The sequence below is a fragment of the Canis lupus genome, chromosome 9, assembly GCF_011100685.1.
Source record: "Canis lupus familiaris isolate Mischka breed German Shepherd chromosome 9, alternate assembly UU_Cfam_GSD_1.0, whole genome shotgun sequence".
NCBI lineage: Eukaryota > Metazoa > Chordata > Mammalia > Carnivora > Canidae > Canis > Canis lupus.
This window is the reverse complement of record NC_049230.1, coordinates 35,784,678-35,811,863: the sequence shown is the minus strand read 5'-3', so window position 1 is coordinate 35,811,863 and position 27,186 is coordinate 35,784,678. Positions and strand designations below refer to the sequence as shown.

The 27,186-nt window shown below is 40.4% G+C and overlaps 1 protein-coding gene across 11 annotated transcripts in view; it reads left to right on the top strand.

Moving 5' to 3' along the window:
• Positions 1-659: 659 nt before the first annotated feature.
• Positions 660-27,186, top strand: part of BCAS3 (BCAS3 microtubule associated cell migration factor) — a 591,905-nt gene continuing 565,378 nt past the window's right edge. For 5 of the 11 annotated variants that reach the window (XM_038547981.1, XM_038547978.1, XM_038547979.1 and 2 more), the window contains exons 1-4: positions 661-1,099; positions 2,528-2,615; positions 5,387-5,441; positions 11,073-11,148. In XM_038547981.1, coding sequence (XP_038403909.1) covers positions 2,545-2,615; positions 5,387-5,441; positions 11,073-11,148 — 202 coding nt within the window. In that variant the 5' untranslated portion in view covers positions 661-1,099; positions 2,528-2,544. Of the gene's footprint in view, positions 1,100-2,527; positions 2,616-5,386; positions 5,442-11,072; positions 11,149-27,186 lie in introns of all 11 variants that reach the window. The other 6 variants (XR_005364629.1, XM_038547983.1, XM_038547980.1 and 3 more) reach the window with 3 other exon arrangements.

Below are 27,186 nucleotides of genomic sequence, written 5' to 3'. Positions count from 1 at the left end.
TTTATTGGCACGGATAGAGCGTCAAGAGCAAATGGTAGGTTTCTTGGCTCTATCTACAGCTGTACCTGTATCTATCATCCATCTGTACAGCACCTGATTAACTGCATACCTCCGCGGAGGTAGTTTCTCCACTAATCTTTTCCATCCTCTGTTTCCATCCACTGTTTTTATAGCTGTGTCAGCCAATTTGTTACAAGTCTCGTGCCTCCTAATAAGCTATATCCTCGTGGGACCGCCGTATTACTTTGGATGATACTTATGAAGTGCTTAAGACTGCGCTGGGCGTTCGTTCAATAAATCAATAACTGTTATCATTAGTATAAAAGAAATGTACGTGATGACAAATAACACTAGCGAAATCGCAATCCTTTCTAGAGGGGAGACGGAAACAGGTGAGGAAGGAGGCAGGCGGGCTGCACAAACCTCGGTCAGATGGCCACGCGGCCCGGCCGCGCCCCTCTTACATCTCTACCTCCGAGGCTCCAGGGCTGCCCACCGCGCCCGCCAGCCTAGGCTCCCGGAAGGTAAACACATCGAAAAGGGCGGGGCAGAAGGCGGGTTCGGGATGGGTGAGTGGCCAGCAGGGAGTGATTGGCAGCTGCCATGTCCACGTGCTTTGGGCTTCGAACCGGCTGTCGCGAGAATTCGATGTAAACAGACCAGTTCCCCGACCTCCGGCTCGCATCCCGGGACGCTCGGCTGAAGCGCATAGGAGTCTGGGGTATGATTCTTTTTGACAAAGCCACGGAGGTGTGCTGTCTGCAAGGAAAAACAGACGTGTTCCTGCCTCCCCCTGCTCGCCTGCGTTCGCAACCGAACCTGACAGCTCGGCTTCACCCGAACTTACATACTGTTTTGTTTTCCCTGGAGCCCCAGCGGATTGGCTAAACTCAGGAGGCGGGTCCGCCTCTTTTCTACTTGCTGGTTGGCGAAGCTGACCTCCAAGGGCGGTGCCCGGCCGCCGCCAGCTTCCTTCTGGGATTGGCTAGAGAAGTAGTTCCGCCGAGGCGTGGTAGGAAGTGGTGGCCGTCAATCACAAGGGGAGACTCCAAACAGTGAGCCTTGAGCTGGAGAACAGCGTTTACCGGCGGGGCGGCCGGTGAGAGGCTGGCGGGGCTGTGGCTTTGGGGAGGCTTGGAGGGGATGAGGGGCCAGCAGCGTGAGGGGAGCGGGCTCGGCTGGCAGGGGTTCGACGACGGAGAGCTGTCGAGATCGGAGGGGGAGGGGAGGAAGGGCAAGGGGCCAGAGGGCGGCGGGGGGCAGCGGTGGCTCCGCGTTGGAGGTTAAGTGGGCAGAGCTGTGTTAGTGTCTTTCGGGGAAGTAGGGCCTGAGGGGCTGGCGAGGGTCGTCCTCAGGAGACAGGGCCCTTAAAGGACATGTCTTGAGAGGCTGTGTTTCGGGAAATAAGGGGTGGAATGGAAATGAGTGGACTGAGGGGCTAGTGGCGAAGATACGTACCTGGGCTGCGTGGGGCAGAGGGTGTTTTTGTTGTAGCAGATGGGACCCATCAGTTTGGGAATTTTCAAATAAGGTGTTGAAATACTCCCTACTTAGAAGTGATGGTTTTAGGGGCTTTCAAGATTAGTTCCAGGCTGTGGACTTTCCTGAGCCCTGTAAGAGATCGTTAATATTGCTGTCAATCCTCTTTTAACCTTAACCAAGTACACTAGATGCTCTTAAAACCTTCCTAGTGATTCAGATGCTGATTGGACATTCAAGGATCAGGGTTCAGCGATGTGACAGGAAAGGATAAGGGGCTTCTAATGTCATATAAGATTTTATTATTTGTTTAGATTCTCGTGTTTAGGTTACAATAGCAGAGGATTGACAAATATGATTTAAAAACTCTTCTTAAATTATAGACCATGCAGCCCCCCCCCCTTTTTTTTGGTAGCTATAATTGACATATAACATTATATTAGTTTTAGGTGTACAACATAATCTTTTGATATTTGTACGTATTGTGAAATGTTCACCACAATAAGTCTAGTTAACGTCTATCACCATACATAGTTATAATCTGCAGTCTTGCTCATAGATTCCCATTTGTCTTAGTTGGAAGATATTAATTACCTTACTCTTCCATTAGGTCTTCAAATACTGTGCCATGTGTATTTTCACTATCTCAAGATTTTAGTACATTCTTTAATTTTGGCTTTAATTAGAGATAGCACATTTATTTTTATTTTTATTATTATTTTTAGCACATTTATTTTTATAGAGATCTTGTGCTAGACTTTCCATCTCTTACCTTTCTAGCTTATGTTAACAGTGGAGCAGAGGGACCAGAAAGAGTCTTAACTAGTTTTTTGGTTCTGAGGCTTAGTCCAAATAAAATGTCATGATAATTAGAAAACTACTTTATCTACTTCCTCTCCTAATTGCTCCCCTTTTTGATGTAATGGGAATTACTGGGAGGGTTTCCTGCATTTTAGGCATTTTCGGTAAGGGATCTCTAGTGAGCAATCATAAACATCTATCCCCAACAATAATGATCCATTTTTTAAACTCTTTGTGCTGGCAACAGGTTTAGTGAATGAAGCTATGGCTACAGATTCTCCGAGAAGACCCAGTCGTTGTACTGGTGGAGTTGTGGTTCGCCCCCAGGCTGTCACGTAAGCAAATTTCAGATAAGCCTAAAAGCTAAAGAAAATTTGCTCAGCATAGTAACTAACATTCAGGTTTCCTTCCTGAACATTGATTACTTTTGTAGAATCTACTTAATTTTGGCTTTACAGGATGATAAATATTGCCAAGGCCAAAGAAAACGAATAATGGAGGATCAAGTTAATGTATTCACATTTATAGGGTACATCAAAAGTACTGTGCTAAATCCTAAAGAGTAATGTTTTTTTAAACTCCAGGTTCAAAAATTGGTGGCTCATTAAATCAATTCAGTGGATCAGGACATTACTTAAAAAATTAAACATAAAAATAGTACATAATATTGGGAGTATTCTTTTGTGACACACGCTATTCATTTGTATGTATATGTTGACCAGATCCTGATGTATAATGTGTCTCTTATCTAGGTCTCAGTCAGAAAGTTTCAGTCAGTGTCATAAAGAGTACATTCTGTATTTTAAGTGTTCTTTGCCAAAGCCTATTTATCTAGATCATATCTAGGAGCATATGATCTAATGTGGTTTTAAGATATGTATACCTGGAGTCACTATAATCAGTAAAAAAGATGCTAGCAAAATAAGAGAATTGCAAAGGAGTTTTTTAGTGGGAGTATTCAGTGGAAATATTTTAGTATTTTAGATCCTAAAGGGTTTTATTAAGAAGTTAACATAGTGTACTTTAAAGGCTGAATAGAGTTTGGGCGATTAGAATCAAAGGTACATTTTATTTTTTTTATTTTTATTTTTTGAAATGTTTTATTTAGTGTACTTTAAAGGCTGAATAGAGTTTGGGCGATTAGAATCAAAGGTACATTTTATTTTTTTTATTTTTATTTTTTGAAATATTTTATTTATTTATTCATGAGAGATACACACAGAGAGGGGGAGGGTGGGGGGAAGGGAGAGAGAGAGAAGCCGGCTCCCAGCAAGGAGCCTGATGCGGGACTTGATCCCGACCCCAGGATCTTGCCCTGAGCCAAAGGCAGACGTTCAACCGCTGAGCCACCCGCGTGTCCCAGTATTTTTCAATATTTTTAAAAAATTTTTTATTTATTTATGATAGTCACAGAGAGAGAGAGAGAGAGAGAGGCAGAGACACAGGCAGAGGGAGAAGCAGGCTCCATGCACCGGGAGCCTGATGTGGGATTCGATCCCGGGTCTCCAGGATCGCGCCCTGGGCCAAAGGCAGGCACCAAACTGCTGCGCCACCCAGGGATCCCCTAAGTATTTTTCTATAATACTTCTTTTTTCCCCTCCTGTATTTCCCCGGGCCATATTTTTTTGCTAACTGTGGACCATGACATATTATTAGCTATGAATTAGGTACTCTTTCAGTCTTCATTTTACAGGTGAGAAAGCCAAAGCAGGGAGAAATTAAGTAAATTGTCCTTGGGAACAGCCAAGAAAGAGAGCCTGGATCAAACCAGATTTGTCTCCAGAGTCTGTGTGCTTTGGCAGTATTGTATGTTGCCTCACTAAATAGTATTCAACTTATATGGCTTTTTGTTATTCAACACATAATTTTAGTGTTTTCAAAAAAATCTCTTATTAAGTTGTACTCTTTTAACAAATAATGCTCAAGCATCTACTCCATGCCTGCAGTACTGGCTTATAGATTCTGGAGATAGAAAGTAAGTATAAGAGTTGGAGTCCTCTCTGCAGTAGAGTTTACAGTCTAGTGGAGGAAACAGTAAATAAGTAAAGAGATTACATGCTTTGACAGTACACACAGTGTGCTAGGATAGAGAATGACAGTGGGGAGTCTGACTTCAGGCTGTCAGGAAGGGCCTCTCTGAGGAGGTGCCACTTAAGCTGGAGAAATGAAAGGGATGGAGGAGTATGGGAAGGAGTCCAGGCAGAAAGAAAGCTGGCGTAAAGGTCTTGACTCCAAGAGCCTGGTGTATTCTAGGAATGGAAGTTGTGTATGACCCAAGCAGAGTGAGGACAGTGGCAGAAAAATGAGGTTGGAGAGGCAGGCCTAATCAAATTGTGTGTGTGTTTTTGTTTTTTCCGCCTAATCAGTTTTTGTAGCCATCTAAGGCATATTGCTTTTTTATAGGATTTAGGATAACTCAGAGGAGTTTCTTCAAATGTAATTTTTCACATGAAATGAAATGAATTTGATTTGGTATCTTGAAGGATTTTTTTTTCCCACTTCCTGGTATCCATATACTTCCCATTTAAAATATCTTAGTGACCTTAACAGTATCATTTTTCTTCACTTATGCATTTTAATATTTTCTCATGTCTCACCTACGGCAAAAGTTCTGTGAGGACTTCCTAGTATCTCTTAGTGCCTATGCCTGCAGCAAAATACGGATTGGTTTTCCTATAAACAGGTAAGGGACTAGGTACATAATCAACCTAAAGAGAAGGTCACTACATACTGAGTCATCAGCCACAGTTTTTTCTTGCCCTGACTGGGGAATTCTTTTGCTTTGACTCAGGAGGAGGAAGGTCCTACTTTAGCCTTGTGTCATCACTCCTTCAAATACAGGTTAGAATATCTATGTCAAATTAAGAGAGCATGACTTTTCAGAATAGATAATGTTAAAAAATATTAATATATCACTTGCATTTCATTTAGTAACGTCTACAAAGAAACTAGAGAGTGGGATAGCAGAATTACCGGTTGATGAGAGTTAGTCTTTTTTCTTTTTTTTTATATTATGAGTAACTTTATGAGGGCTTGTAGAAAGAGCTTTTCCATGTTTTGTTTTAAGCTGTGAGGATAAATTTTTATCCATTTCACCCTTTTGCAGGGAGCAGTCCTACATGGAAAGTGTCGTGACTTTTCTACAGGATGTTGTGCCACAGGTAAGTGTCTGCATAGTTTCAGAAATAGTCGATTTTACCATTGGCCAGGAAAGTTCTGAAATGTTCTCTTTCCTAAACTTGACACTAGTATCAACAACTTCAGAAAGACTTTTGATGTTTTAGCATCCTGAGCATTGGCAGGGTAGAACTTTACTTGTTAGTATTACATGTTCCTTAGTTTTGTACTGATAGTGGCACAATTATTATTCCTCAGGACTTGCTCTCTAAGAGGAATCAAGGTGAGATGTTAGTTGAGAGATAGGACTTGGGACTCTGTAGTTGGGTTCTATTTCCAGAACCTTTCTCTTGTCCTAGTTAAATGTTGCCTGTCTGAAGTGATGAAAGCAAAGTATATATTTTGCATATCATTAACTAGATAGTATATTAACTAAATACCACACTGAGCACAAATCTACATGTCCTTCATATTGAGCAGTATATTTATGCCAAGTGGAGTATGCCTTGTTACTTTAGCTTAGAGTTCTCTCTATATAAGTGTAAGAATAAGGAATGAGAGCAGCCCTCTTGGGATCATATCTAGTGCACTGTTGTCCAGATTTAACATAAGTATCACTTGGCATGTGTGTTAAAAATAATAATTTCCAGGCCCCGTCCCAGAGAGTTTGACTCAGTGGAATCAAGGTGGCATCTAGTAACTTGTGTCTGTAGTGAGAACCTCCAGTGATTCTTGTGGAACAGTGGCTGTGGGAAGCTCTGTTGAGTGGAACTCCTGAAGGGAAAGGTATTTTCTCCTTGTGGTGGTGTCAGCATTTCCTGACTGCCAGGGTATCTTAACTGTGCTGTTCAAAACAGGAATTCATAGATCCAATGTCCCAGCTTTCTGACAGCATCCTAGGAAAGCCTAAAACCCAGACTTCAGTTATATTACATAAGTTGTATTTATCAAATAAGGGAAGGTATCAGAGAATGTGGGTACTCCCTTATCACATTCAGATAACTTTAATGGAAATAGGTCACAATGACAAGGTCTCTGGGGCATGTAAGGAATGATAAATGTTTTCCTTTTCTGAGGAACTTGGTTACTAAGGGAAGTCAAGTTGCTGAAACAAGCAGAGATTACAGCAGCATATCAGTAAGTGTTATACATGATAGTGCAGACTGAATATGTAATTGCTAAGAGAATGCATAGCAAAGAAAGAGTGAAAGAGTCAAATTCTAAAGGACACTGGAAATAGCAGTTGAAATGAACGGAAAGGTTGGGTATTTAATGTTGGAGGAAACGGGCTAGCTGGGTATGGTAGGGCAACAGAGTTGCTGCGGCGGCAGAGCATCTTGGACTCTGCATGGAATGCCAGTTCTAGAGAGCATCCGGGGGCTGAAATCCAACCTGGTTTCTACAAACTGCTCTTTCTCTTAAACCCTGAGCCCTGGCATGAGGTAGTTCCAAAGAAGGGGCATTTAAAAAGTTTTGTCATTTGCCTACCCCTAGAGTGCCTCTTTAATCACATTTTTACAAAGGCACCTTTTGTGTTGGTGGAAACCCTGCGTAGCAAGCAGTTTTTATTGGCTGGAGGAGAGAGGCTGTGGTGAGAGCTTTAAGGGAATAGAGAGAAATAAGAATACCAGATTGACTAATAGATTAAAAATAGGGAGCTGTTAAAACTGATAGGGTAAAAATGCTGGAGGTAGAAGATTTAGTTTTTTGAGCATTATAAGTGAGGAAGGGGATAATCTATACAATTGATTATGAAGATTTGGATCAGAGTAGCAGCTATGTAAGTAAAGTTGTAGTTATGGATTTAAGAATTAGAATATTTATTCAAGAAATTTATTTTATACAAGTCATTTTTCTGTTTACCCTGGAAAGAAAGTAAAAATACAGGCAGCAGACATTGACTTGAGTACCCACTATGGGCCAGGCACTGTGTTAAGTTGAAGGGATATTTGGTGCCTTTCCTTAAGGCTTCATGATCTTGTGCAGCAGTTAGCAAACTTTCTGTAAAGGGCTAGATAAGTTTTGCAGTTCATATAATATCTGTTGCAACTACTTGACACTGCTTTTTATGTAAAGGAAAAGGCATGGCTGTATTAAAATAAAACTTTACTTATAAACATAGGTGGCGGGCCAGATTTGGTGACCTGTGGCCTCTTTTTTCACATTTAATCCAGAATCCCCCAGTGGTACTTTGCATTCAGCCGTTTGGAAAATTATATTTTTTGCTGATGTGTTCCAACTCCTATTCTGGAAATCATCAAATTCCTAGAGCTTAGAGATTATTCTCTGAGTTTCCAGATACCCACAAAAGGGAGAAAATGTGTTATTAGACTAGTGTCGACTTCTTCAGCTATTACAGAGAGTGAATTCCCATTGTGTTCAACAGATGTTACTATGACTAGTAGATGCCCTTAGCTATGCTCTTTATTCTAATAATTTTACCTATGAACATCTGCTAAAAAATAATTCAGTAAAGAAGAAAGTTAAGGCTCAGAACTTTTTTTTTTTTAAGATTTTATTTATTTATTCATGAGAGAGACAGAGAGAGGCAGAGACATAGGCAGAGGAAGAAGCATGTTCCCTGCGGGGAGCCTGATGAGGGACTTGATTTCAGGACCTGGGGATCACGACCTGAGCCAAAGGCAGATGCTCAGCCTCTGAGCCACCCAGGTGCCCCAAGGCTCAGAGCTTTTCAGTGTGTGTGAAAGTTCTGCATTTTCAGTGTAGAACATTGTAGCCAGCCCAATTATCAGTAGCAGTTAAACAAATTATGGTATGTGATCCCTATAGAGTGATTTGCTGTAATTAGAAATTATACTTTTTGGCACAATGAAGGTTATTTTCTCTACAGTAAAAAAAAGTAAAATATATTCATACAGCATATAAATAGAGCTTATCTATAGTGATTGTAACTGTGCCTTTTAAAGTTCAACAATTAAAAAAATAAAGGTCAGCAATAACTTTATGCTTATGAATGTGTGGATATGTTAGAAACCTGGTAAGGAATAAAAGGAGAAATGAATAAATCCTGTAAATAAGGGGGTGAAAGTTTTGATTCTAAATAAGAGGGCTAGGGCAGCCCCGGTGGCTCAGTGGTTTAGCGCTGCCTTTAGCCCACGGCGTGATTCTGGAGACCGGGGATCGAGTCCCTCATCGGGCTCCCTGCATGGAGCCTGCTTCTCCCTCTGCCTGTGTCTCTGCCTCTCTCTCTGTGTGTGTCTCTCATGAATAAATAAATAAATAAATAAATAGGCTAAAGTAGCTGGATCTTGGTTGAATAAAGAAGGCTAATAATTGGTGCTCTGACCTACATTAAGATAGCAAGTGAAAGGTGGATGGGTGGTGGGTAAGTATGTGCTTCACTTAGAGTAAAATACCTTACACATGCCACCTTCATGCAGACCTTCAGGAAGGCACACAAGAAGCAGCCCTCAAATGCCTTAGCCTCACAGAATTGTCTCAAGAATGCTTAGTAAAGAATACTGTGTCTGCTAAGGAGAGAGGGAAACTTGAAGACAAAGCAAAAATATACAAGGCTTGTTTTGAAAGTCTTATTCTACCCCCCCCCCCCAAGGGGAAAGAAAAGAAGTTCAAGAAACAAGAATTTTCAGAATACTGAAAGACCTCATTCAGCTTTGTTTTGTTTTGCATATTGCTCAGAAATCAAAGGAGAGCATCCTGTAAATGTTGCAAAAGAATTCGGGGAATGTTGAATAATGCTGCAGGTGATAAGCAGCCTTATAATAAATATACTATCCTAAAGACAGTTTTGAAAAACGTTATTGCTTTACCAGTTTAAAGGAGAGTGCGATGTGGGGGGAAAAAAAGAAGTTGTCTTAAATGCACTGTGCTATTCTAGATTGGATGTTGGGACAGGGATAGGACATTAGTGGAAAAACTGATAAAATCCAAATAAAGTCTGGGGTTTAATTAATAATACTGCATCAATGTCAGTGTCATAGTTTTGACAAATGGGCCATGCATGGTAAGGCTGGATTTTTTAGATAGTTAACATTAGGGGAAACTGGCTGAGGGAGTATAGGGCTGGGAACTCTGCCCTATATTTAATAATTAAAATTACTCTGAAATATAGTTTATTTTTAAAAATATTTTGAGAGAGTGAGTGAGAGAGAGCACACAAGTGTGGGCAGGGAGAGGCCAGGGGTGAAGGGGAGAGGCAGAGGGAGAGGGAGAAGCACACCTCCCCCTGGGCAGGGAGCCTGGCCCAGGCCTGGCTCCCGGGACCCTAGATCACGCCTTGAGATGAAGGCAGACGCTTAACCGATGAACCACCCATGCACCCCTAAAGTATATTTTTAAAAAAGTTTTCAAAGATGAGAAGAGCAAGACCAAAGACGAGGAAGTAGGCGAGGACGTAGTGGTCGAAGATAAAGTTATGAATTAGCTGGCTGTAATGTAGGCTTCCCTCTTCTCCAAAGGAATTGATTACCTGATACACATCTCACTTTTTTTTAAGACAATGAAGTTGTAAGGATTTGTAAGATCATTTCTGTTGTAAATCTATTAAAGTAATTCTTTTAATAGTATTTTCAATGTAGATGATTTTCAGTTATCATACAAATTAATACTTTGTATGATGCAGTACAGGGGCTGTAAATTGGTATGGAAATTTAAAGCAGGTCACATATAACTCAGATTATATGCAGGATGGTAGTTTTTGTATGCTTCTGGTATAGCTTATGTTAAATCATTGTTTTGTGAACTGAGTACCACTTTATAATTGAAAAGGTCTTTTGTTGACATTCTAAATACTTGTAAATATATATAGTGTTTAAAAACTTTAGAAACATTTGCTTTGTGGAGAGATGACTCCCTTTGAATACTGATGGATACCCTTGACACTTTTCTTATGATTTCATGGCAGTTTATGCTTATCTTTGTGAACCTTGCAGGCCTGCAGAAACCAGCTAATAGGATGGGTCTAGAAGCCAGACCAAAGACACAAAAAGTAATACTGTACTTTTTTTCATCCCCAACTCTGGCCCTTGCCTTCCAACTGGAACTGAAGGCAAGCTGGAAGTAATACTTTGAAAATTCTAGGTAGAGTGTAACTACCTGATCATAAACACCTGAGACTAAATAGATACACATGGTAGTTTTGTTTATTTCTTAAACCTTCTTATTTGTTGGCCAACATAGGGGTTGATTTAGTTTTTTGAGTGCCTTTGCATTATACTGATGCTTCTTCTTCTTCTTTTTTTTTTTTTAAGGTTTATTTATTTATTTATTTATTCAGAGAGAGCGAGAGAGAGGCAGAGACACAGGCAGAGGGAGAAAGCAGGCTCCATGCAGGAAGCCTGATGTGGGACTCAATCCCTGATCTCCAGGATCACACCCCGGGCTTCAGGCGGCGCTAAACCACTGCGCCACCGGGGCTGCCCATATACTGATGCTTCTTAATAGACTGTGATCATCATATTTTAGGTTTCTGCAATTTTTTAATAGTTTAAATTCCTTTAATCAAGATTGTCAGTCTCCTAGATAACTTTCTTTAGGAATAAAAATATCACAAAATGTGCTGGTTCCCAAGATGTAGGATTGGTGAAATTGGAGAGGGATAAGGTTGGTTTTATCTAAGTTAGTTTTTGTCTTGAACATCAGTAATATTAGAGCTGTAAAACATTTTTATTCAAACATTTCTGTTTACTATGCAGGCTTACAGTGGAACACCTCTAACAGAAGAAAAGGAGAAAATAGTCTGGGTCAGATTTGAAAATGCAGATTTAAATGGTATGGTTTTAACTTTTTTGGGACTTATGAATTATGCTTGTTTGGGGTTGACTTGATTCCATAAGAGAACTCTTAACTTCAGTTGGGTTACTTTCTCTTACAGCAACTGTTTAGTTTTCAAAATAGATTCATTTTTATTTATTTATTTAAAGATTTTATTTATTCATGAGAGACAGAGAGAGAAAGAGAGAGAGAGGCAGAGACAGAGCAGGCTCTATGCAGGGAGCCCGACGTAGGACTCAATCCTGGGTCTCCAGGATCACACCTTGGGCCAAAGGTGGTGCTAAACCGCTGAGCCATCTGGGCTGCCCGAATAAATTCATTTTTAATTTAAAAAGTAACATAATCACGCTACAGAAACTTCATTGGAACTGATATTCTATTGTACAAATCTGAAATTAGCTATAACATATAGTGCCTAGGACATAGATTTCTTAGAAAATAAATTATTCAGGTTTGATCAGATGTGTAGGATTTATAACTGCATAGTTTTTTTTTTTTTTAAAGTTTTTATTTATTTATTCATGAGAGACACAGAGAGAGAGTCAGAGACTCAGGCAGAGGGAGAAGCAGGCTCCACGCAGGGAGCCCGATGTGGGACTCGGTCCTGGGACTCCAGGATCATACCCTGGGCCAAAGGCAGGCGCTAAACCACTGAGCCACCCAGGGATCCCCTATAACTGCATAGTGATCATTACTATTGAACTTTTTGGACTATTAATTAATTAATAGTCCAAATACTTGGACTGTTAATTAATAGTCCTGAACAGAGTTATGTCTGAATTGGGCCTTTTGTTCTCATATATGTTCCTACATTCCATTTCTTTCTTTTTCTTTTTTTATAAGATTTTATTTATTTGAGAGAGAGAGAAAGAGCAGGGGGAGGGATAGTGGGAGAGGAAAAAGCAGGGAGCCCCTCTGAGCAGGGAGCCTGATGTGGGGCTCAGTCTCTTCACTCCAGGATCGTGACCCAGGCTGAAAGCAGATGCTTAACTGACTGAGCCACCCAGGCACCCTCTATATTCCATTTCATTGTTGCTGCTTGTAAGGTGGCTGTCCTGTGTCTGTTGCCCACGATACCATGTCTGTTGTTTTCTGAGTTTGGGAGGCGCTGGTGAGAAATTGAACCAGAGGAAGACAGGAAGGAGTACTCTTCCCTCTCCTCCGTTAGTGGCTGCATTTCCTCTGTGTTTCTGGCTTCTTCTAGGCAGCTCTGCTGGTATTCTAGTTTCTGCCAGCTGACCCAGCACCCTGCACTCCTGTGTCTCTCTAGCCTAGGGCTGGTCGTGGCTTCCTGCTGTTGCTAATGCAATAAGCAGCCTTAGAGTTCCTTTTCTGGTCGCTCAGCTATTCTATCGTCTGTGTGAACAGTTGTCTTCACTAAATTCCCAATTATGAACACATTGAGTTGATTTCATCTCCTAGTGGGACCTTGACTGATATCATACTCTTGAATCTTCAGCTCCTCTAGGAATTTAAAAAATGTGATACCATGTATATTTATTTATTAAAAAAATTTTTTTAATTTTAATTTTTAAAAAAGATTTTATTTATTTATTCATGAGAAACAGAGAGAGACAGACATAGGCAGAGGGAGAAACAGGCTCCTGCAGGGAGCCCAAAGTGGGACCTGGTCTCAGGACCTGGGGATCACTCCCTGAGCTGAAGGCAGATCCTCATCCACTGAGCCACCTAGGTGTCTCTCTCTCTCTCTCTATATTTTTGTTTTGTTTTGTTTTGTTAGTAGAATCTTTTTTATTCAGAAAAAAAAATAAAACCCAAAAAACAAAAAAGTTTTCCAACCACACACAGGAGGGGTTTGGGTAGGGGGAGGTGTCTGTCCATCCAGCCCCAGCCCCCAGCCCATGGTTTTGGCGGCAATAAGGGGTGTGGGGTAATGGGGTGTGGGGGTTATATATATATATATATAACCCTTAGAAGCTAAGTTGCACTTCTGCAGTTTGGTTTCTTTTGAATTTTGGATTCTTTATTAGTGGTTCATTCAAATAATGGCAACTTGTTGGACTCTCTTTGTGGAATAAAATATTCATTAGTTTGGGTGATTATTTATGACACATAAACTTTTCCTACTGTGTTTCTCTTTGAAAGCTTATATTTTTAACTTTCTTTTCTAGTCTTTTCTTCTTATGACTGTTAGATTGTCTTGTTTACTGGCATATTTTCCCTCCTCTTTCCTTTTTCTTCTTTTATTAAAGTTTTTGTTTAAATTCTAGTTTACTTATAACACCCAGTGCTCATCACAAGAGCCTTCCTTAATACCCACCACCCATTTAGCCCATCCTTCCCACCTCCCCTCCATCAACCCTCAGCTTGTTCTCTGTAGTTAAGAGTCTTATGTTTGCCTAACTCTCTTTTTTCCCTTCCCTTTTGTTCATCTGATTTGTTTCTTAGATTCCACATATGAGTAAAATCATGATATTTGTCTTTGACTGACTTATTTCACTTAGTATAATACACTCTAGCTCCATTCACATTGTTGCAAGTGGCAAGATTGCATTCTTTTTTGATGACTAATATTCCTCTGTGTGTGTGTGTGTGTGTGTGTGTGTGTACACACACACCACATCTTCTTTATTCATTCATCAGTCAAAGGACATTTGGGCTCTTTCCATAATTTGGCTGTTGTTGATAATGCTACTGTAAACATTGCGGTGCATGTGTCCCTTCGAATCAGCATTTTTGTATCTTTTGGGTAAATAGTAGTGCAATTACTAGGTTGTAGGGTAGTTCTGTTTTTAACTCTGAGGAACCTTCAAAGTGTTTTCCGCAGTGGCTACACCAGTTTGCATTCCCATCAACAGTGTAAGGGGGTTTCCCCTTTCTCCACCTCTTCACCAACATCTGTTGTTTCCTGTGTTGGTAATTTTAGCCATTCTGACTGCTGTGAGGTGGTATCTCCCTGTGGTTTTGATTTTATTTCCCTGATGATAAGTAATGTTGAGCATCTTTTCATGTGTCTGTTGGCCATCTGTATGTTGTCTTTGGAAAGATGTCCATTCATGTCTTCTTCTCATTTCTTAACTGGATTATTTGTTTTTTGGGTGTGGAGTTTGATAAGTTCTTTATAGATTTTAGATACTAACCCATTATCAGGTATGTCATTTGCAAATCCCATTCCATAGGTTGCCTTTTAGTTTTGTTGATTGTTTCTTTCACTGTACAGAGCTTTTTGTTGTGGAGTCCCAGTAGTTCAGTTCATTTTTGCTTTTATTTCCCTTGCCTCTGGAGACATGTCTAGTAAGAAGTTGCTATGGCCAAGGTCGAAGAGATTGCTGCTTGGTTTCTCCTCTAGGATTTTGATGGTTTCCTGTCTCACATTTAGGTCTTTCATCCATTTTGAGTTTATTTTTGTTTATGGTGTGAGAAAATGGTCTAGTTTCATTCTTCTGCATGTTGCTGTCCAATTTTCCTAAAACCATTTGTTGAAGAGACTTTCTTTTTTCCATTGGATAGTCTTTCTTACTCTGTTGAAGATTAGTTAACCATATAGTATGGGTCCATTTCTGGGTTTTCTGTTTCATTGATCTATATATGTCTGTTTTTGTGCCAGTAGCATGTTGTTGCCTTGATGACTATAGCTTTGTAATATACCTTGAAGTCCAGAGTTGTGATGCCTCCAGCTTTTCTTTTTCAAGATTGCTTTGGCTATTTGTGGTCTTTTCTGGTTCCATACAAATTTTAGAATTATTTGTTCTAGCTCTGTCAAAAATGCTGTTGGTATTTTGATAGAGATTGCTTTATTTATTTGTTTATTTTAAATATTTTATTTTATTTTATTTTTTTATGATAGTCACACACAGAGAGAGAGAAAGAGGCAGAGACACAGGCAGAGGGAGAAGCAGGCTCCATGCACCGGGAGCCCGACGTGGGATTCGATCCCGGGTCTCCAGGATCGCGCCCTGGGCCAAAGGCAGGCGCCAAACCGCTGCGCCACCCAGGGATCCCTAGAGATTGCTCTAAATGTGTAGATTGCTTTGGGTAGTATAGACTTTTTAAACAATATTTGTTTTTCCAATCCATAAGCTTGAAATGTCTTTCCATTTCTTTGTTTCATCTTCATTTTCTTTTATAAGTGTTTTATAGTTTTCAGAGTACAGATCTTTTACCTCTTTGGTTAGGTTTATTTCTAGGTATCTTATGGTTTTTGCTGCAATTATAAATAGGACTGATTCTTTGAATTTTTCTGCTGCTATGTTATTGATGTGTAGAATGCAACTGATTTCTGTACGTCGATTTTGTATTCTGCAACTTTGCTGAATTTGTATATCAGTTCTGGCAATTTTTTTGGTGGAGTCTTTTGGGTTTTCTACATAGAGTATCATGTCATCTGTAAATCGTGAAAGTCTGACTACTTCTTTGCTGATTTGGATATCTTTTATTTCTTTTTGTTGTCTGATTGCTGAGTATTATGTTAAATAACAGTGGTGAGGGTTGGTATCCCTGTCTTGTTCCTTACCATGAAGGAAAAGCTCTCCATTTTTCCCTGTTGAGGATGATATTAACTCTTGAGTCTTTCACATATGGCCTTTATGATGTTAAGATATGTTCTGTCTATCCCTACTTTGTTGAGGGTTTTTATCAAGAATGGATGCTATATTTTATCAAATGTTTTTTCTGCATCTATTGAGAGGATCATACTGTTCTTATCCGTTTGTTAATGTGGTGTATCACATTGACTGATTTGCAAATATTGAACCAGCCTTGCAGCCTAGGAATAAATTCTACTTGATTGTGGTGAATAATTCTTTTAATGTAATCTTAGATTTGATTAGATAGTAACTTGTTGAGAATTTTTGCATGCATGTTCATCAGAGATACTGACCTATAATTTTACTTTTTAGTAGAGTAGGAATTAAGGTAATCCTGGCTTCATAGAAGGAGTTTGGAAGTTTTCCTTCCATTTCTATTTTTTGAAACAGTTTGAAAAGAATATGTATTAACACTTCTCTAAATGTTTGGTAGAACTCCTTGGGAAGCCATCTGGCTCTGGACTTTTGTTTGTTGGGAGGTTTTTGATTATTGTTTCAATTTCTTTGCTGGTTATGGGTCTATTCAAATTTTCTATTTCTTCCTTTTTAGTTTTGGTAGTTTATAGGAATTTATCCATTTCTTTCCGATTGCCAATTTGTTGGCATATAACTTTTCATAATATTCTCTTATAATTGTATTTTTTTGTGTGTTGGTTGTGATATCTCCTCTTTCATTCATGATTTTATTTATATGGGTCCTTTCTCTCTCTTTTTTAAAGATTTTATTTATTTATTCATGAGAGAGAATGAGAGGCAGAGACATAGGCAGAGGGACGAGCAGGCTCCTTGTAGGGAGCCTGATGTGGGGCTCAATCCCCAGACCCTGGGATCATGCCCTGAGCCAAAGGCAGACACTCAACTGCTGAACCACCCAGGCATCCCTCTCTCTTTTCTTTTTGAGAAGTATGGCTAGGGGTTTCTCAGTTTTATTAATTCTTTCAGAGAACCAGCTTCTAGTTTCATTGATCTGTTGTAGTTTTTTTGTTTGTTTCTTATCATTTATTTCTGCTCTAATCTTTATTATTTCCCCTCTTCTGCTGGCTTTAGGCTTTTATTGGCTGTTCTTTTTCTAGCTCCTTGAGATGTAAAATTAGGTTGTGTTTGGAGACTTTGCTTTTCTTGAGTTAGGCCTGTATTACTATGTACTTCCCTCTTATGACTGCTTTTGCTGCATCCTAAAGGTTTTGGACTGTCGTGTTTTCATTTTCATTTGCTCCCATGTATTTTTTTTTTTACTTCTTTAATTTCCTGGTTAACCTGTTCATTATTTATTTCTTTTTATTTTTTATTTTTAAAAATATTTTGTTTATTTATTCATGAAAGACACACAGAGAGAGGCAGAGACAGAGGGAGAAGCAGGCTCCATGCAGGGAGCCCAATGTGGGACTCGATCCCAGTACCACGGAATCACGCCCTGAGCCGAAGGCAGGTGCTCAACTGCTGAGCCACCCAAGCGTCCCTGTTTATTCTTTATTTTTTTTATTTATTTATTTTTTTTTTTTAAAGATTTTATTTATTTACTCATAGACACAGAGAGAGAGAGGCAGAGACAGGCAGAGGGAGAAGCAGGCTCCATGCAGGGAGCCTGATGTGGGACTCGATCCCGGGTCTCCAGGATCACGCCCCAGGCTGCAGGCGGCGCCAAACCGCTGCGCCACCAGGGCTGCCCTGTTTATTCTTTAATAGGATGTCCTATGACCTCCATGTATTTGCAGTCTTTCCACATTTTTACTTATAGTTGACCTCAAGTTTCATAGCATGTGGTCTGAAAATGTGCATGGAATGATTTCAGTCTTTTTGTACTTATTGAGACCTGATTTGTGACCCAGTATGTACTCTATTCTGGAGAATGTGCCACGTGCATTCAATAAGAATGTGTATTCTGTTGTTTTAGGATGAAGTGTTCTGAATGTATTGTTAAGTCCATCTGGTCCAATGTGTCATTCAAATTGATTGCTGATTTTCTATGTAAATGATCTGTCTATTGCTATAAGTGTTAAATTCCTTTATTATTATTGTATTATTATCAATGGGTTTCTTCATGTTTGTTCTTTTTTTTTTGAAGCTTTTATTTATTCATGAGAGACACAAAGGCAAATACATAGGCAGAGGGAGAAGCAGGCTCCCTGAGGGGACCCTGATGTAGGACTCAATCTCAGGACCACTGAGCCACCCAGGTGCCCCTCTTCATGTTTGTTATTAATTTGTTTATATATTTGGGTGCTCCCAAGTTGAGGGGCATAAATATTTACAATTGTTAGATCTTCTTGTTGGGTAGACCCCTTTATTATGATATAGTACCCTTCTTCATTTCTTGGTATAGTCTTTGGTTTAAAATCTAGTTTGATATAAATATGGCTAATCTGGCTTTCTTTTGACATCCGTTAGCATGGTGAATGGTTCTCCATCCCCTCTTCTCTTTTTTTTTTTTTTTTTTAAAGTAGGCTCCTCGGGATGCCTGGGTGGCTCAGCAGTTGAGCATCTGCCTTTGACTCAGGGTGTGATCCCGGGGTCTGGGGTCGAGTGCCAGATTGGGCTCCTACGAGCCGACTTCTCCCTTTGCCTATGTCTCTGCCTCTCTCTCTCTCTGTCTCTCATAAATAAATAAAAAAAATATATAAAAAAAGTAGGCTCCTCACTCAACATGGGGCTTGAACTCATGACCCGCAGATCAAGAGTTGCATGCTGAGGGATCCCTGGGTGGCGCAGCGGTTTGGCGCCTGCCTTTGGCCCAGGGCGCGATCCTGGAGACCCAAGATCGAATCCCACGTCAGGCTCCCAGTGCATGGAGCCTGCTACTCCCTCTGCCTATGTCTCTGCCTCTCTCTCTCTCTCTCCTTGTGTGACTATCATAAATAAATAAATTTAAAAAAAAATAAAAGAGTTGCATGCTGTATGCAACTATTGTGAATGACAGCCTTGCTGGATCAAGTATTCTTGGCGGCATATTTTTCCCATTCAGTGCATTGAATATATCATGCCACTTTCTTCTGGCCTGCCAAGTTTCTGTGGAAAGATCTGCTGCTAACCTTTACTTCCCTTGTAGGTTAGGGATTTTTTTTTTCCCTTGCTGCTTTCAGGATTCTTTCCTTATCTCTGTATTTTGCAAGTTTTACTAGGATATGTCTTGGTGTTAGCCTGCTTTTGTTGATTTTGATGGGAGTTCTCTGTGCCTCCTGGGTTTGGATGTCTGTTTCCTTCTCTAGATCAGGGAAGTTTTCAGCTATACTTTGCTCAAATAAAACTTCTTTTTTTTTTTTTTAATTTTTATTTATTTATGATAGTCACAGAGAGAGAGAGAGAGAGAGAGAGAGGCAGAGACACAGGCAGAGGGAGAAGCAGGCTCCATGCACCGGGAGCCCGATGTGGGATTCGATCCCGGGTCTCCAGGATCGCACCCTGGGCCAAAGGCAGGCGCTAAACCGCTGCGCCACCCAGGGATCCCTCAAATAAAACTTCTACCCCCTTTTCCCTCTTTTCTTCTTCTGGGACTCCTCTGATATGAATGCTACTATGCTTTAGGGAGTTGCTGAGTTCCCTAAGTCTGCATTTGTAATCCAATATTTTTCTTTCCCTCTTCTTTTCAGCTTAATTGTTTTTCTTGAGTATATCATCTGTGTCTCTTATTCATTCCTTTGCTTCTTCTATCCTTGTGGTCATGACATCCAGTTGGTTTTGCATCCTGGTTTGCATTTTTTATTTTGGCCTCACTAATTTTTAGGTCTTTTATCTCTGGAAAAAGGAACTCCCTGGTGTCTTCTGTGCTTTTCTCAAGCCCAGCTAGAATCCTTATGACTGTTGTTTTATTTTTTATTTTTTATTTTTTAAATTTTTATTTATTTATGATAGTCACACAGAGAGAGAGAGGCAGAGACACAGGCAGAGGGAGAAGCAGGCTCTATGCACCGGGAGCCTGATGTGGGATTCGATCCCGGGTCTCCAGGATCGCGCCCTGGGCCAAAGGCAGGCGCCAAACCGCTGAGCCACCCAGGGATCCCATGACTGTTGTTTTAAATTCTGGTTCAGGCATATGACTTATATCTGTTTTGAATAGATTTCTGGCTGTGATCTCTTCTTGTTCTTTCTTTTGGAATGAATTCTTACATCTTGGCATTTTGTTTAGGTTTCTTCTTTGTATTAGGAAGCATTTTATGTTTCCGGTTCCTGAGAGTAATGGCTATCTTAAGACATCCAGTACTCTCCAGGGCCTGGTACTTCAGGAAGTGTTTCTGGTGTACTCTGCTGTTGTGTTTGCTGCTTTTCCCCTCAGGTCAGTCCTCTGTAGCGTTTCTTCTTGCCTGCAGTTGGGAGTGTTTGGACCTTGTCCATTGTATGGTGAGTTTTAACTATGTTTTGGCTTGCTTGTTAGAAGAGGCTAGATTCTGTTTCCTGGAGAGCTGAAGCTTTGCAGTATCTGTGGTCAATAGACTTGGTGCATTTGGGGATTTGTGCTGGTCTTCCGGGAGAGGCACGCCTACTGTTGCTCTGACTCTCAGGTACACTTGTCCTAGTAAAGAAGCACCTGTAGAGCGCAGGGGTTGGAGCTCAGTGTAAGTGGCTCAGGCCTCCACTGTGGGCACTGAAATCCATCTCTACTGATGAACGGGGGTAAAAATGGCATCAACTGACTCTCCAGGCCTTGGAGAGAGGCATTTACCCCTCCTGCTGTTCAGGCAGCCCTCATAGAAGTCTGAACAATATCCCCTCTTGTGTCCCCAGCTCTGTCTTATCCCTGTCTTCATCCTGTCTGTGTCTGAGCCATCTGCCCACCTGGTGGTGCAGTGCTCTTGTTTTTTATCTCAGGCCTGTTGACTGGGTTTCAAAACTCAATTCTAGGGACCTGGTGTGGCTCAGACTCATGCCGATCCTCTCATGAGGATTAGGGTCTCACTGAGCTGTGGCTAGTGTTGGTTTGTCCCAGAGGGGCAGTTGCATGAATGTGCAGAAGCTTGGAGTTTATGGTAAAACATGACCAAAAGCTGGTGTCCAGGTTAGCTGCCCTCTACTCTTCCAATATTAGTGAATGGGGCAGCTCAGTGGCGCCCCCTGGCTCTTTTTTTTCCCCCTGGCTCTTTTGTCCCCCCAAAGTGCCACCTCTCCCAAATTCACTCTAAAGAAGTACTGTTTCTGTAGTGTGACCCAGGGAATCCTCAGATCATGCTGTCTGCTTCTGGGCCTCTGCCTTCCTTCACAAGAGCACCATTGTATCCTCCAGGCTCCACCTGCTGGTGGCGCAGACTTCTAAAACTTAATTTTGGACTCCATTGCTTATAAAACTCGAAATAATCAGTCCCTCTTGTTTCCCTGTCAGTGGTTTTGGGAAAGTGTTTTTCTTGCGCAATGCCCTGAGCTCTGTTCTCTTTCTCTCTTTCTCTTCCCCTCCCTCCCTCCTTCTCTCTCGCTCTTTCACCTCTCTTCCTGATCAGGGCTCCCTCCTCTCTGCAGCACTGGTGATTCTTTGCTCCCCCAAATCACGTCTCTGTACCTCCTGCCTCCCATGATATGGCCTCTTTTTTGCCTCTAATTGTGCAGTTTGTTCTCTCAGTACTCGGATTGATTTCCTGGGTGTTCAAATGATTTGATAAATATATATATTTTTTTTAATTTTTAAATTTTTATTTTTTTAATTTTTTTTAAATTTATTTATGATAGTCACAGAGAGAGAGAGAGAGAGGCAGAGACACAGGCAGAGGGAGAAGCAGGCTCCATGCACCGGGAGCCTGATGTGGGATTCGATCCCGGGTCTCCAGGATCGCGCCCTGGGCCAAAGGCAGGCGCCAAACCGCTGCGCCACCCAGGGATCCCTATATATATATATTTTTTTTTTTTTAAATTTATTTATGATAGTCACAGAGAGAGAGAGAGAGAGAGAGAGAGAGAGAGGCAGAGACACAGGCAGAGGGAGAAGCAGGCTCCATGCACCGGGAGCCCGACGTGGGATTCGATCCTGGGTCTCCAGGATCGCGCCCTGGGCCAAAGGCAGACGCCAAACCGCTGCGCCACCCAGGGATCCCCCCCCTATATATATTTTTAAAGATTTTATTTGTTTATTCATGAGAGAGACACACACACACACAGAGAGAGAGAGAGAGAGAGGCAGAGACACAGGCAGAGGGAGAAGCAGGCTCCATGCAGGGAGCCCGACGTAGGACTCAATCCCAGGTCTCCAGGATCAGGCCCTGGGCTGAAGGTGGCACTAAATCGCTGAGCCACCAGGGCTGCCCCTTGATATTTGTTTAGCTATGTTCAAGAGACAAAACAAGCATAGGGTCCTCCTACTCTCCTTTCCCTCTTTATTAATTAGATAACTATTCATCTTTTGTTTTCTGTCATCTTTTCCTCTTGAATTCAGACTCTTCCTTCTCTTCTAGAAGTATATTTTCTGCATGTCAGAAGATATTAGAGAACTTTATTTTTTTCTTTTTAAAATTTTATTTTTAAGTAATCTCTATACCCAACGAGGGGCTTGAACCCACAACCCTGAAATCAAGAGTTGTATGTTCCACTGACTGAGCCCCCCAGGTGCCCATTAGCGAACTTCCTTGATTTAATAAAAAAGTAAGTGTGGCCATGGTCTTGGAAATATTAGTTCCAGGTAGTAACAAAAGCTTGTTGTACAACATATGCAAAGTGCCAAAAATAATTTTTAAAGGCATAGGTTCATGTCAGTAACCAAAAATGTTTAGAAAATATTTTTCATCAAAATAATCTTAGCATGGTTTTCTGTGTGTGTGTGTGTGTGTTTAATAGCAAGTAAGAATTGCTGGTGACTAGTTCATAAAACCTTTATTTTATTGAAGTAAAATGCATCTGGAAATGTAGATGGATCCTGCTTGAAAATTATTTTAGTGTATATGTGCTGTTGAGCTTATAGTGATCGTTTTAAACATAGTATCCCATATCCCAGGTGATTTATTAAACTTTTATTTATTTTTTATTTTTTTTTTTTTTGATTTATTAAACTTTTAAATGTATACATTTTCCTCTAAATACTTTAGCACACTTACATGTCCTTTGATCTTTCCTTTCTGTATCATATTGATATTTCATATTGATATGAAATTTTGGCCCAGGTTTTTAAAGGATGTACTTTTTGTCTCTGGCTCTAGGAGTGTGTGTGTATACTTGTTAGGTTTAAGGCAATAGTAAAGATTACCAAGATATTTGATTCCCCTTACTTCCTCAGTCTCTTACAGCATTTCTTGAATTTGTCTATTTGTGTTCGTCTTTTTCTTTCTTTCTTTCTTTCTTTCTTTCTTTCTTTCTTTCTTTCTTTCTTTCTTTCTTTCTTTCTTTCTTTCTTTCTTTCTTTCTTTCTTTCTTTCCTTCCTTCCTTCCTTCCTTCCTTCCTTCCTTCCTTCCTTCCTTCCATTCATGAGAGAGAGAGAAAGAGCGATTGAGTGTGAAGGGGATGGGGAGAGGGAGAGAGAATCATTTTTTTTTAATCTAGCTATATTTATCAAATGTTCATTTCTGTTTTATTTTTTTTTAAGATTTTATTTATTTATTCATGAGAGACAGAGAGAGAGGCAGAGACACAGGCAGAGAGAGAAGCAGGCTCCATGCAGGGAGCCCGACGTGGGACTTGATCCCAGGTCTCCAGGATCACACCCCAGGCTGCAGGTGGCGCTAAACTGCTGCGCCACCGGGGCTGCCCTGGCTTGAAACTTCTAGTCATTCACTTTGTGTCACTACTTCTTTCTGAATGTTTGCTTCTCTTCTTTGACTTTTCTTTTTTTTTTTTTTTTTTATTTATTTATGATAGGCACACAGTGAGAGAGAGAGAGGCAGAGACACAGGCAGAGGGAGAAGCAGGCTCCATGCACCGGGAGCCTGACATGGGATTCGATCCCGGATCTCCAGGATCGCGCCCTGGGCCAAAGGCAGGCGCTAAACCGCTGCGTCACCCAGGGATCCCTTCTTTGACTTTTCTAATGAGGTTGGAGCAGTGATTGCTCAAAGCTTTCTGTTCATACCTTTATAATTATGATCTGTGATCAAGGAGGAAAGAGTATTCATTGGGTGATCCAGAAAGATTATCTTCCAGTTACTGGAATGGTTGCAGGGGCCAAGGATGTAGTGCTAGAATTGGCTCAGCTGGTTATGTGCCTGTTCCTGTGCTTGATGGGGAGTAAGATCAGTTACCAGGAAAGAGGAGGCATAGAGTAAGAAGTATATGAGGCATCCAAAGATAATAGCTGCTGCAAGCCTCTGTTGCTCTACTGTGCTTGGGTCTACATGTCAGCTAACTCCTAGACATTTCACTTAGATGTCTCATAAGTGCTTGAAACTCTTTTTTTTTTTAAAGATTTTATTTATTTATTCATGAGAGATACAGAGAGAGAGGCAGAGACACAGGCAGAGGGAGAAGCAGGCTCTATGCAGGGAGCCTGACGTGGGACTCGAACCCGGGTCTCCAGGATCACGTCCTGGGCTGAAGGCAGTGCTAAACCATTGAGCCACCCAGGCTGCCCGTGCTTGAAACTCTTAATCCTTTTCCCATCTAACTATGTCCCCTCAAAAGCTATGCTTGGCTTTCAGGTCATTAATGACACAGAACTTTTCCTGCTTGGCTTTCAGGTCATTAATGACACAGAACTTTTCCAAACTCAAGATCTTTGTACAGGAGTCCTTCTGCTTGAAATGTTCTTTTTGCTTTAATCCTCATTCACCTATTAGCATCTACTGAAAATAACTCAGTTTTTAGACTGAGTATTGGCAGTACGTTGCTGCTATTAATCATACCCACATGGAGTACAGAAGCAGCTGGTTTGGGAGAAAGATCTAATTTCACTTTATAACCTGGATTTTTAAAAAAAGATATTCATTCATTCATTCATTCATTTATTTCCCAGAGAGGGGCAGAGACACAGGCAGAGGGAGAAGCAGGCTCCATGCGGGGAGCCCGACATGGGACTCGATCCTGGGTCTCCAGGATTGCGCCCTGGGCTGAAGGTGGCGCTAAACTGCTGAGCCACCTGTGCTGCCCAATATAACTTGGATTTTTAGGTGACCAGAAAACCCAGTGGGCCTCCACTCTCCAATTGCAAACATTTTTCTGAGGAGGGAGAGTACACTGAGTGGATAGGGTTTTGGAGGATGGGTGAATGAAAGGAGAATGTTGTAGTTGAGTAAAACTACAAAGGAATGCTGCATGTCTCTATGGGATAGACTGTAAAATCCATATTTAGGGGTGAAATAAGAAAAAAACCAGTAAAGAAGATAAAGAATGGTTATGGACAATAAACAGTGATGGTATAATAGAGGATATAAAGAAAATTTAAAGAATAAAGATTACTTAAAGCTATAACAGTTTTGAAGAATAGCCTATAATTTTTACAAAATTAGGAGTATATTCCAGAGTGATGAGGTCTGCTGTGCCACCATCCAGAGAAAGAAAAATAGTATAAGTGACTAAGCAGAATCTAAAATAAGAGAAAGGAGATTTTGTTCATATAATGACCTTAGGATTTTATATGTGGCATTTGAGCCCTTCTAAAAGTAACAACCTTAAGATGGTAGTTGTAGTAGAAAGATGACTGGATTGAGTGTCAAGAATCCTGAGATTTCTCTTCAGCTTTGAGTACATTATACCTAATTTGTTCTTGTCAATGTAAAATGAAATTGGCTCCTACTCTGCACATAAAACTGGATTTTGTATGTTAGATAAACTGATCTGTTTATCAAAGTTCATTGAAAAATGTAAAAGACCATGTAAATATTAGGTATAAAGAGAATTATGCCCTTGGAAAATAAGTTTATAATTCTGAATTTTCCTGGATATAGAATCATGTGCTGTTAACTTTATGCCAATGAATTCCTGCCAAAAGAAAATTAGCATTAAAAAATTCATGCTTTTTTGGGATCCCTGGGTGGCGCAGCGGTTTAGCGCCTGCCTTTGGCCCAGGGCACGATCCTGGAGACCCGGGATCGAATCCCACGTCAGGCTCCCGGTGCATGGAGCCTGCTTCTCCCTCTGCCTATGTCTCTGCCTCTCTCTCTCTCTGTGTGACTATCATAAATAAATAAAAATTAAAAAAAAAAATTCATGCTTTTTGGAATTGATGTTATAATGGACAGGGTAGTGGTGGTTTAAGAAGAGAGCTGCTTAGGAAGACACAGGTGATAGATGGTTGATAGATTTGTTGTAAGAGGAAAGGAAGAGGTGATTTCTGATTTTGCCAACTGGCTAGATAATCATGCTGTTCAGAAGATCAAGTTTGTGGAGGCAGTCATGATCTTTAGGTGAAAATTGGTCTTCCACTGAGACATCCAAAAACCTATGTTGAGAAAGTCACTGGCATATACTAACAGAAGTAGTGGATGGAATGAGACCACTTGGAAAGGTATACTGTGAGAACAGTGTTTAGGAATTAGCTTTGAACAACTCCAGTATTTAAAGAGTGGGTGGAACAGAATGAGCCAGTGGGGGAAATGGTCATGGAATGATTAGAGTGATAGAAAGAAAACTAGGAGGTTATACCTGGAGAACCAAAGGAAAATATTTTAAGGAGAAAATGGTGAGTGTTGTTTATTGCTGCTAAATTGTCTAATAAGATGGACTCTAAAAAACATACATTGCATACAAACAACTTGGAGATTATTGGTGAGCACAACAGAAGTCACTTGAGAGAAGTGTTGGGGTAGAAAGCATTTTGAAATGGATTTGGGGTAAATGAGAGATGAAGAAGAGATAGCAGTTATAAACAACTTAATGAAGTTATTAGCTTCTTTTTTTTTTTTCTTTTTTTTTTTTTAGTTATTAGCTTCTAAAAGGAGAGGAGAATAATGAAGTCAAATAGAGAGGGATATTGTTTCAACCTATTATTTTTTAAAACTTTATTTGTTGTGCAAATATATCATGGTAAATAATACAAAATATGGATCAAAGAATGAAGTTTTATAGATCAAGCACCTGTGTAACCATCATCCAGGGTAAGAAATAGAATGTTGTTACTTAATTGCTTAGTGATTTTGAATTTCATATGAATAGAATTTTTGCTATATAGTCTTTTTTGTGTCTGGCTTCTTTTGATCTTTATGTCTGTGAGGTTCATCCATTTTATGATGTATGGCAGTGTTTCGTTATTTTTCTGTGGTGAATAGTATTCCATCGTTTCAGTATACCACTTGTCCACTTTCCTTTTGATGGACGTTTAGATTGATTCCAGCTTTTGGATCTTTGCAAATAATGCTGCTATGAAGATGGCTGGCTGGCTCAGTTGAAAAAGCATGCTATTCTTGAGCTTGGGGTTGTGAGTTTGAGCTCCATGTTGGGTGTAGAGATTACTTAAAGAAAACACAGTGCTGCTGTGAATATTCTTGTATTTGTCTCTTGGCATATATATTCTCTTTATTTTAATGAGTGTATACCTAGGGTAGAGCTACTTGGTCAAAGGGCATTGTATCTTCAGTTTGGATATATATTGTCAAACTGTTTTCCAAAGTGGTTGTACTGATTTACATTCACTAGCAATAAATAAGTAAT